At 37.1% G+C, this 12,719-nt stretch overlaps 1 protein-coding gene across 9 annotated transcripts in view; it reads right to left on the bottom strand.

Annotated features, from left to right (window-relative positions):
* Positions 1–12,719, bottom strand: part of Nvl (nuclear VCP like) — a 132,390-nt gene that overhangs the window by 16,447 nt on the left and 103,224 nt on the right. For all 9 annotated transcript variants that reach the window (XM_058571768.1, XM_058571759.1, XM_058571753.1 and 6 more), the window contains 3 exons: positions 10,537–10,613; positions 7,179–7,267; positions 4,397–4,467 (listed from right to left, as the gene is read on the bottom strand). In XM_058571768.1, the coding sequence (XP_058427751.1) occupies positions 4,397–4,467; positions 7,179–7,267; positions 10,537–10,613 (237 nt within the window). The remainder of the gene's footprint in view (positions 1–4,396; positions 4,468–7,178; positions 7,268–10,536; positions 10,614–12,719) is intronic.

The raw sequence follows: 12,719 nt of genomic DNA on the forward strand, positions 1-12,719 counted from the left end.
ACAATGGCAAAAAGACCTAGTGGTATAGAGATGAAGATCAATGAACAGAAGAAATAGTGCCAAAATAAATTCATACATATACATATGTGATCAATAAATAGAGAGCATGATAGTTCACTGAAGGACAGAATCATCTTTTTACTAGAGCCAGAGTAGATAGCTATGTGGGAAAAAGTAACTACCATCCCTACCTGATATCAAATACAAATACTATATCTCACCCCGCAAAAAAAGGAGTCTGTACGACATATGAACATATAAGTTCCTTAACTATACACTGCAACATCTATTTATATAGCATTTTGTAATATAAATGTTCTAGATTTGATTTACAATATATGGAAGGGTGGTACACAGTTTACAAACAGTCATTTTATATAACAAACTTGATTTTGGTACCTATGGGGGTCTTTCCCCACACATACTGATGGATGAATGTAATTTGAAATGGAAATACATACAAATGTAAAGCTAAAACTATACTATTTCTTTTTTTTTTTTCACAATACCTTTATTTATTTATTTTTATGTGGTGCTGAGGATCAAACCCAGGGCCTCACACCTGTTAGGAGAGCACTCTACCGCTGAGGCACAACCCCAGCCCCTAAAACTATAGTATTTCTAAAGGAAAAAAAAATACAGGATTAAAAATTTTAACCATTTGGGATAGCAGAGATTTCTTATGACATAAGAGATTTCTTAATACATAAGCCATGCAAAACAAATAAAAATTGGACAGCATTCAAACAATAAAAATCCTGTTTTTTCAAAGGTTATCTTTAAAGTATAAAGATAAACCACATGTTAGGAAAAAATGTCCTCAATGTGTATTTGATAAAAGACTTCAACCTGGGAAAAATTAAGAATCTATCTACACTTCAGATAGAGCCCTAATATCCAGAGTATACAAAGAACTCAAAAAATTAAACAATAAGAAAACAAACAACCCAATCAACAAATGGGCCAAGGACCTGAACAGACACTTCTCAAAGGAGGACATACAATCAATCAACAAGTACATGAAAAAATGCTCACCATCTCTAGCAGTCAGAGAAATGCAAATCAAAACCACCCTAAGATACCATCTCACTCCAGTAAGATTGGCAGCCATTATGAAGTCAAACAACAACAAGTGCTGGCGAGGATGTGGGGAAAAGGGTACACTTGTACATTGCTGGTGGGACTGCAAATTGGTGCAGCCAATTTGGAAAGCAGTATGGAGATTCCTGGGAAAGCTGGGAATGGAACCACCATTTGACCCAGCTATTCCCCTTCTCGGTCTATTCCCTAAAGACTTAAAAGAACCTACTATAGGGATACTGCTACATCGATGTTCATAGCAGCGCAATTCACAATAGCTAGACTGTGGAACCAACCTAGATGCCCTTCAATAGATGAACGGATTAAAAAAATGTGGCATTTATACACAATGGATTATTACTCTGCACTTAAAAATGACAAAATCATGGAATTTGCAGGGAAATGGATGGCATTAGAGCAGATTATGCTAAGTGAAGCTAGCCAATCCCTAAAAAACAAATGCCAAATGTCTTCTTTGATATAAGGAGAACAACTAAGAACAGAGCAGGGAGGAAGAGCATGAGAAGAAGATTAACATTAAACAGGGACGAGAGGTGGGAGGGAAAGGGAGAGAGAAGGGAAACTGCATGGAAATGGAAGGAGACCCTCACTGTTATACAAAATTACATATAAGAGGAAGTGAGGGGAAAGGGAAAAAAAACAAGGGGGAGAAATGAATTACAGTAGATGGGGTAGAGAGAGAAGATGGTGGGGGAGGGGAGGGGGGATAGAAGAGGATAGGAAAGGCAACAGAACACAACAGACACTAGTATGGCAGTATGTAAAAACGTGGATGTGTAACCGATGTGATTCTGCAATCTGTATATGGGGTAAAAATGGGAGTTCATAACCCACTTGAATCAAATGTATGAAATATGATATGTCAAGAACTATGTAATGTTTTGAACAACTAATAATAAAAATTTTAAAAAATTTAAAAATAAATAAAACATGTCTGAAACTGGAAAAAAAAGAATCTATTTACAATTCATTAAGAAAAAAAATCTAATTTTTTAAAAAGAGCAAAAGATGAGAATACAAAATAAGATATACAAATGATCAATAAGCATGAAAATATGCTCCACAATTTAAATGAAAATTTAAATCACAATTTGATACTAGATATTTCCATTCAGTAGAATGGCTAATCAGTTAAAATTAAAGATTCACTGTATCTAACTCTTAGTGAGAAAGAAAAGCAAATTGAAAGCTCCAAAAATATAAAATGGAACAGCCACTGTGAAAAACAGGCTGATGTTTACTTTAAAGTGTATGTATAAAAACACACACTTACTACTTGCCCCAGCGATTCCGTCTAGTTTTTTTACTTTAAGGAAATAAAAACACATATTCGTGTAAATAGGTATGTGTGTATGTGTAGGTATGTGTGTGCGCAGAATATCCACAGCTGCTTTATTCATAAAGGCCACATCTGGAAACAACCCAAGCGTCCACTAATAGGTGAAAGGATAGGAAAACTTGTGACATATTTATACAAAGGCATATTGCTCAGCAGCAGAATGGACTCAACTACTGAAAAACAGAACAACAGAGAAGAATCTCAGAACATCACACTGAGTGAAAGAAGCCAGACAGGACTATTGTTTTTACCATTCCATCTAAAAAATGTTCTAAGACAGGCAAAGTGAGAGTATGGTGGCAGAATCAGATCAGTGGTTGGTTATGGAGTTGGTTTTGACAATAAAAGAACACAGAAGTTTCTGAACGGATGAAAATGTTCTGTACTTTGACAGTAGTGCCGGTGACAAAGTCCAAGACTCAAGGAATGGTACAATTAAGCTTGTACAATTTCAATGTAGAAAGTAAGGCTAGAGCTGAAGAGTGACAAATGTGGAGCTAAGTCATATGTTCTAACAATGTGACAACTAAAATGCAGGATCAAAGTAAAAAATAATTTCCATTAAAAGAAAAAAAGTACACCATCAAATCTTTACAAGAAAAATTGTGATCTACTCTCTTGTAGATCAGAATGAAAAGGGCCAACAATATCCCCTATAAAACTGATTCTAATTAGTAAGACTATATTTTACTGAAGGATTTTCAGTAAAAGAAAAACATTTTCTCTAGTACCCAAGATGCTGAGAATTCAAAGCAGACTGTTGTTTTCTAGCCATGGTGAAAGTCTCAGTCCAGGTGAGGTCAGTTCTTACTCCAGCTGAAAAAGTCATATGCCCATAAGATACCACACCAGCGCAAACCCTTAACAGGTTACTCGCTTCAGTTAAAGCTATAAGATGGTCAACTAAGATAACACGTAGAACATGGGGCATGAAACATAGCACCTCAATTCATACAATTGCTTTGAACCCTGATGTAAAAAGAGTTTCAATCAACAATCATAATGAGAATTGCTGAATCTGGGGTGATAAATGGCCAATGATTTAAGGGGAGTTTTAATACAGTCAAAAAACAGGTCCTCATGACTAAAGCAGATTCTGGAAACTTATGAATCCCAAGTGAACAAATAAAACATCACAACTGTGTCCAATTCAGACATTTCTTAGGGTTAGACATTTTCATTCCAACCTTCTATAATCACCACAATAACCTAATTTCACTTATAGCAACCATTTTAGTTTACTGCAGATAGAAAACCTGAATATAGGACGAAACATGTAAAACCTGGCACTTTATGGAAGAAGTCAGAGTGATTTTTTTTTAACACTTTTTCTCCTTGTGGTGAATGTATTTCCACCTCCCTGAAATATAAGGGTAATCTCTATGGGTTACTTTGGGTACCGTCCATCTCCAAGAAGATAAAAAACTATTTGTCGAAAATGGTGGGGTAACTGGGCATGGTGGCATATGCCTGTAATCCCAGTGACTCCCGAGGCTGAGGAAGGAGGCTCTTGAGTCCAAAGCCACCCTCAGCAATTTAGTGAGGTCCTAAGCAACTCAGGGAGACCCTAATAAAACATTTTTTAAAAAAAGGACTGAGGATGTGGATCAGTGGTTAAGTGCCCCTGGGTTTTTTTTTTAAAAAGGGGGAAGGTGGGTAGATCAAATAATATTTGAATATCAATGAGTAAGAATTATGAAACTGTGGGAGCATACATGAGTACTCATTATCTCTGAAATAAACAGGGGCTGGACATCTAATGTGCAGAACTATGATTCAGTAAAAATTAAAATTTCCCCAAACATAAAGGTCATTATTTAGCTTGTTTCCAGGTCAAAATTTAATATGCAATTTCTTTCAGAAGAAATGATCTATAAAATACTTTATGAATCACGAGTTCAGGTCTACTGCTTTGACCTCAAATCTTTTTTTAAGATACAGAAGAATGTTTCTTACCTTTACTGATATAGATGGTTTCACTTTCTTGAAAGCTTCTTCAAAGTGTGTATGATTAATCTTGAGCTCACCTGTGAAGCAAATGCACAAATATATACTTCTCAGTAGAGAATACTAACTGTGAGTTAAAACTTAGTTTCTCTTGGAAAATGTCAGCTTTCAAAGAAAACTGACGACACTGAATGAGGAGATGGGTTCTATTCTTTACCCAAAGAGTATTCAAGCAAAAAATATTCTACTCATCAGTTTATAATGCAGTGCCAACCAAAGAGACTAATTACTCATAAATAATCCTTTGTTGGCCATCCTTGCTCTGCTTAACTCAACTCAATGTTGACATTTATAAAGAAGGAGCAAAACTATTCTCGATTCAGGATGATTCAAATATATTTGACTAGAAAAGGAAAGTAGAATGTCATAATATTTAAGAGTGCAGGGCTGGGGATGTGGCTCAAGCGGTAACACGCTCGCCTGGCATGTGCGGAGCACTAGGTTCGATCCTCAGCACCACATAAAATAAAATAAAGATGCTGTGTCCACCAAAAACTGAAAAATAAATATTTAAAAATCTCTCTCCTCTCTCTCTCTCTTTAAAAAAAAAAAAGAGTGCACAACATAGTATGATGTGACTTGGAAAATCATTTATATTTAAATACATATACCAAAGTATCAAAATACTGAATTACACACATTAAATAAGGAAATGAAATAAAATACATAATGTTAAAATACAGTTTTGTTTCTAATGTTAATATGATAACTCGTGTGACAATTTATAATTAAAAATAACAAGTTTTCTCCATAGAATTAGAATAGAATTATTACCTAAACAAAAAGTAAAATGTGTTGCTGAGGGGCTGGGGTTGTGGCTCAGTGGTAGAGCTCTTGCCTAGCGCATGCGAGGTCCTGGGTTCGATTCTCAGCACCATATAAAAATAAATAAATAAAATAAAGGTATTGTGTCTGACTACAACTAAAAAAATTTAAAAAAATTTTCATAAACATACATAAAATAAGATACAAACAAAATTAATACTAGCAGCACCAATATATGTGCTAGGGTCTGTTAGTCTTTAGTGACCAAATACACACCAAGAAAATGATGAGATTCATTTTTCAGATAGAATACTGATTTTTCATGCTAGAAAATATTCTAATTATCTGGGTGTGGTGGTTCATAGCTGTAATCCTACCAGCTCAGGAGGCTAAGGCTGGAGAATCACAAATTCTGCTAAGCAATTCAGTGAGACCCTGTCTCTAAATAAAATAACAAACAGGGCTGGGATGTGGCTCAGTTCAATCCCTGGAAACTCCCCCATCCCCTCCCAAAATTCTAATTTTGCTCATTGATATATTACCTATTTCCAAAATGAAATTTTAAAAATTCAGGGGCTGGGATTGTGGCTCAGCGGTAGAGCGCTCGCCTCACATGTGCGAGGCCCCGGGTCCGATCATCAGCACCACATAAAAATAAATAAATAAATAAAAGTATTGTGTCCAACTAAACTAAAAAATAAACACTTTAAAAAAAGAAATTCAGATAAATCGTTTCCTTTTCTTTTTTGGGGGGGGCGGGGAGGTGGTACACTGGGTAATGAACACCGAGATGCTCTACCACAAAGCTGCACCCTCAGTCCTTATTTATTTTTAATTTTGAGACAGGGTGTTGGTATGTTGTTAAGGCTGGTCTTGAACTTGTGGTCCTCCTGCCTCAGCCCTCTGAGTACCTGGGTATACAGGTGTGTGCCACTACACATGACTAGATAATTTCATCTTAATGAAGATATGTGTGTTGTCAAATCTAATCTAAGTATGTGCTGCTTTAGCCATAAAAAGAACTCAGCTTTGAGATTCTTGCAATGCAAGAAAAAAAGAAAAATCAATATAAATGCATAAAGACATTTTTTAAAAATCTACAGGCAGGCATGCAATACACACTGGACATTCCCATGAAAGTACAAGTACAGAGGACAAAATACCTCTTGTGAACAAAGGTATTCTGCAAAATTGCAGAAACACTCATAAACTGCAACTGGCCAAACTACTGTTCACAGCAGACAAGCAAAGTAAAGAGTACATGGCATGGTTGGAATGAAGGTCACAAAACTTTTCATCCATAACACACTTTTGTCAAAAGTGAAGGATGCTGCAAAGCTGTTGAAATGTTCCCAAATGAATGCATAGTGGACTACATGGATTGATTAGTAACAGTAGGTTTTCATTTTGTTTGTTTGTTTGATGCTGGGATATAGTGCTGGATGAAATGTAGGGTCTATGTGCAAGCTAGACAAGGGCTCTGCCCTGAGCTATACGCCCAGCCCATCTTGTATTTTGAAAGGAAAGTCCCAATATGGAAAGGTCTCTAATTTCCACAACTCACATATATTTCTAACCTTTGCAATTTAGGCTGCATTTTTTTTCTTTCCTACATTGTATTTTAACAGGAAAGGAGATGATACTTCAGCAAAAGGATGAGGGCTTCCAGAATTGATATGTGGAACATTCATAATGGAGACAGTGAATAGACTTGCTTCTACTTAATCACTTGTGTATGATGATAAAATATAATTCTACTGATTTTAGAGAGACAATGATTAATTTGTTATTATTACATTATCAAAAACAGAGGTTATATAATATTACAGAATAGCTTCTAAAGGTTCATTAGAGAATATAAGCATTATTGTAACAGAAAATAGATACTAAAAGCTGGTCATTTTCCAGGGCAACAGTGGTTTTAACTATTCAGTGATAAATTGAAATATTGTGGTGAGAATCATACATTTTCCATTTCCACTCTTCTGTCTTGCCATTTCCTGTCTCAGGGCACACAGAGAAGCTTCTCGTACCAAAGCAGAGAGATCTGCACCCCTGTAATAAAAGAAGTGTTCTTATTTATTTATTCTTAGATACTCCAAAAACCCCTAAAGGAGAAGGTGACAATTTTCTAAGGCCACATATTAAGCAATTAGGAAAGACACTGTTTTTATAACTGTATGGAGTAAGCAATCCAATGAGAAATAAACATTCCTAAGAGCCACAAGCAAATATTAATATAAAAGACCTTGTCAGAAGAAATTCACATATATTTACCATAGTACTTTTACTTATAAGGGCTATGTAACTAGCCCTTATAAACTCATATATTATATAATATCTAAAGTAAGCTTATATAAAAAGTCAATTATGAGCCAGGAATAGTAGTGCAACCCTATAATCCCAACTACTTGGAAAGCAAAGACAGAAGGATCCCAAATTGAAGGCCAGCTTGAATAACTTAACCAAACCCTATCTCAACAATAAAAAATAAAGGGGCTGGGGATGTGGCTCAAGAGGTAGCGCGCTTGCTTGGCATGCGTGCGGCCCGGGTTCGATCCTCAGCACCACATACAAACAAAGATGTCGTGTCCGCCGAAAACTAAAAATAAATATTTAAAAATTCTCTTTCTCTTTAAAAAATAAAATAAAAAGGACTCTAGATACAGCTCAATGGTAGAGCAACCTCAGAGTTCAGTCCCTAGTAGTGCAAAAAAATAAAGAAAGAAAAAAGAAAAAAAAATCCATGATTCCAAGTTGAAAAGGGGGAAACACAAAGCCTAGTCTTTCACGTGATTCAATGTCAAGCTGAGTGAAAACATCATAACAATACCTCATTTATGTGATTATTCCGTGGAATAATATGCTTACTTAGCACATTTACAGGATAAAAAGCATTGGTGTTAGGATTTTACCACATTCAAAGCTTCCTTTCTTTGTGTTTTGTTTTGGTACTGAACATTGAACTCAGAGGCACTTTATCACAGAGCTACATCCTCAGTCCTTTTTGAGACAGAATTTCACTAAATTGCCAAGGTTGGTCTGAAACTTACAATTGTCCTGCATCAGATTCCTGAGTCACTGGGATGACAGGCATATACCATGGTCCATGGCCCATTATAGCATTAAAATAATTTATTAAGAATCTTTGAGAAAAAGCATAAATTTCATAATTTAAAACCTCATTTCCAGACACAATCTTTATTTATTATATGATACACAGAACACATGAACCTAAAGACCACCAGAGGTTAAATTACTAACCATATACAATGTGTTTCTTGGCTAAGTGTGAGGTTTTAACATTATTTGAGAATAATATATATCCTGGGGTATACATTCTTGTCCTCTAATGTTAAATCTACATTGGTCAACTGATGCAAACAGATAACTGGAGGCAACAGTAGTAAAGTCTCTTTCAAAAAGTGATAAATATTATAATACCAGATGTGGTGGCACATGCCTGTAATCAAAGAAGCTCAAGAGGCTGAAGCAGGAGGATTGTAAATTAAAAAAAAACAAAAAACTCAGTAGTTATGCAGCCCTACGTTTAATCTCCAGTATCAAAAAACAAAACTAAACTAACTAAATAAATTAATAGATAAGTAAGCAAATAAATAAGTAACAAAGAAAAAGTGATGCTAGGGGGCTGGGGTTGTGACTCAGCGGTACAGCGCTTGCCTACCACTTGCGAGGTCCTGGGTTCAATCCTCAGCACCACATAAAAACAAACAAACAAAATAAAGGTATTGTGTACAACTAAAAAATAAATTTAAAAAATATTTTAAAAAATAGAAAAAAGAAAAAGTGATGATAGTACCACTAAAATCCAAAATGTTAACTCATGAAAACCAGCCTCTTTATAACCCGATATCCTATTTGATGTAATCCACAAGAACTTTCTGGGGTAAATTCTGCCATGAAAACTGTGTTTATCATTCACTACTTGTTTAAATCTTTTCTCCTCTCAAAGAAGCAACATCATGTACTAAAACAACATTATAGGTATGATTGTAATTAGACGGTGAGATGCATCCTACCTCAGTGGAGGGAGACCATTTATAACCCCACACAACCCCTGCCTGAGACTCTTACCATTTCCCTTCACTGTGAATCATTGTCTTTCACTCTATGAGACATGATTGCTGGCCACCATGTATTATGTCTCTTAGGATCACTGGGTTGGCAGAATCACTGAGATTCCCTGTCCTAGATGACCATACATGAAAAGACTGGAGATTAAACTGTGTATCCTGACCACACTCCCCAAAATCATCAGCATAATCTCAAGTAGAAATATCTGAATAAGAGAAGATTACATGAAATTCCACAATTAGAACTAGAACAACTGGGCACAATAATCACTACCAGTGGATATGCTATTAGACATAAATTTACACTGCTGAATAACAGATCCCAGAAATCTTCGAAGATGAAGACACAGCTTGCCTTACATGGCTGGGAAAACCCCACATTTTGGCCATGCCTTAGAGATATGTCCTAAAACCAAGCATATCAGGGACAATCAACGGGCTAACAGGTGGAGGCAATGTCTCTGTTAAAACATGTGTGCCATTTCCTTCCCTGTGTCCCCAATTGGGAAAGTTAACAAATTTACTTTAAACATATGAAGATCAGGCTGGGCACAGTGGTGCACACTAGCAACATCAGCAGCTCAGGAGGCTGAGGCAGATGGATCAGAAGTTCAAAGCCAGACTTAGCAACTTAGTGAGGCCCCAGGCAACTTAGCAAGATCCTGTCTCAAAATAAAACAAAAAAGAGATAGGGATGTGACTCACTGCTAGACCCTCTGGGTTCAATCACTGGTACCAAAAGAAAATGAAAAGAAAAACCTCAAAATTACCAAAACCATAAGCATATGAAAGCTGAGGCAGAAATGTCATGATTTTCTGATGGTATGGCAGGCTATGTAGCTATGAAGAGGTAAGCTGACAAAATGCTTTCTGTGGTTCTGCAGCATGAAGAATGTGGCACTTGTATATTAGTAACTTCCAAAGGCACCTGGATAATTTGGCAGCCAGTCATGAGTATAATATCTGCTCAAACAGTCTTAAAGCACAATGTGTGACGGACAGCAATATGGTTGGCACTGAAACTTGCCAAAAGGCAACATATGACCTGATTCCCCATTCCCAGAAATTCTATGAAGAAGAAGCAAGGACCAGCCAGACCCTACATTAGAAGCTTCATAGGACATCTCATTAACCTTCCCAATAACTGGGAGATGGGCATCATTCCCCTCCTTCTGCAGGTGAAGAAACTGAGCCCCACAGAGTCTACTGACTTGTGATTTAAATACTTACGTATAGCAATCACAGCGAAGATCACCAGCAATTGCTTCCAAATTTACATCTGCATCCAGGGGAGGTTTGGTGCCATTCTGAAGAAGACAGAAACATGAGCTTTCATTGGGGCTTTAAAGACCCTTATGCATCCACATCACAGGCTCTTATGGAAGAGGAGTAGCTGCTGAACTCAATGAAGAGAATCAACTCCCAAACCAATTTTACTCCCAAACCAGTGTGCCACAAGTTTCAATTCTGAGAAATGAAGGTAAGGAGCAGACTCCAAATGTGGGAAAGCTAGAGGAAAGCCATTTATGCTTATGAAGTTTCAAGAGTTCATATGCACTCCTAGGAAAACCACCTCCCAAACAAGAACAACAAAACCCAGCAACTCAACCTCTCCACAGGTAAAGCAACACTTCCATCCCCTGATTAAACACCCATTTCACAGGTGAAGCAGTACGTCCACTTCCAGTCACTGGAGAAGTGCTGACTTCCGGTCTGAGGCTGGCTGTAATGGGAGAATAATACTGAACCCAGGCAGGTGGGAATGATCACTAACCCACCTGCTCTCCACTGAAAGCCCCAAGGCCTCTGTGCACAATATGTTCTCTCTTGATCCTGTATGGAAAACAACCCTGACTTTGGAACCAATTCCCATTCAGCTCATATCAAGAGATGCTAGAAATGACAAGGATTAGAATACCTCAGCATTAACACTTAGCAAAGTACCATGTACACAATAGTACATATTCAAAAATATTTTTGTAGGTTACATGACAAAGTAAACAAAACACAATTTTAAATGATTTATAATGTATGGCAGCTAGATAGTATGCTCCTCAGTGTTGGCTCATTGTTCTGATTCATAACTAACATCTATATTGTACACATTCTTTCCTTTGTAGCATATATCAACTTGTGAAATAATTATTGTGAGAAGAATCAAGAATACATTTAAGTGCATAAAACATGCCATTAAGGTTATTTTAGTGTGAAGTATGAAATATCAGCCCTGCAGATGCTCCCAACGTGGCTCAGATTCTATCAGAGCCAGGAGTCCAGGTGTGGAGGCATCACCTTGTGCATTCACCAGTCACTCTGCCCACTCACACACAGGCCTCTCGGGGTTTCTGAGCAGGGCCTGTTCATGACTTGCAAAATCCATAGCTCTGGTAGTTGCTGTGATCTGATAAAACATGAAGCTTCTTGTATATCTACAATGGTGGGCAATCAACATTCTCCATTTCCAGAACTTTTTCATGTCTTCCCAAAACGAAACTTTGCCTCCATTAGACATTAGTTCACCATCCCTCCTGCTCTGGCCCCTGTCAACTACCATTCTAATGTCTCCCTCCATGAACACGAAGGGCAATATTCTTTCTTGATATGAAGGCTTTCTTTGTAACAATTCGTGGAGCTATACACTTAATGATATATCCACTTTTCCATATTTCCATTGTGCCTCAATAGAGAAGATCAAAACCACAGAGATAGCATTGGACCAGGCATCAGAAACCTGAGTTACAAGGTTCAAATTTGCAACTGAATGCATCCTTGGGAAGTTCCTTAATCTCTATTATTTTTCAAATGTTTTGATCATCTTATTTCATGCTACACATGGGAAGGGAGGGGGGAAATGGTTTAAATAGTGATGGTGAACATATCACAGGGGAACTGCAATGGAGAAGAACTGGGACTTTCCCAACAGTTACTGCACTAGAAAGGTCTTGCTAGAACACACCTCATTGAGCATCTCTAGCCACCACTGGAGGAGGTATGGGGTGAAGGGTGGGTGCTATCAAGGAAGACATGAGCTATTATGAAGGATTTAATGTTCAAAGAACCTCTCAGCCTTTCCTAGACTATCACATAGCACATGGTTCATGGTTCTTCTAATGTATATGCCATGTGCTGTTGGAGATATTTCCCTCAAACTATCTACTGCCTTGTTTAATCAAAAGGCCAATCAAAAGAAATAAATTCACCAAGGATTACCTGAGCACAATTCACTTATTCTTCTCAGCATCTAAATGAACTGTCACATCCTCATAGCTTACATAAGAGAATGATCTGGTTCATTCTGGCTCAATCTGAAAGGATTCTGTGTTTACTTCAGGGATTCTGTTGAAGACATAGTCATCATATGTTTGTGAGCTCTCCATGAGAACTCAGAGAAGGAATTTTCTACCATCTGTATA

Source organism: Marmota monax, unplaced genomic scaffold (genome assembly GCF_021218885.2).
Source record: "Marmota monax isolate L192 unplaced genomic scaffold, Marmota_monax_Labrador192_F-V1.1 WCK01_AAM20220418_F8-fsc00153, whole genome shotgun sequence".
Classification (NCBI taxonomy): Eukaryota; Metazoa; Chordata; class Mammalia; order Rodentia; family Sciuridae; genus Marmota; species Marmota monax.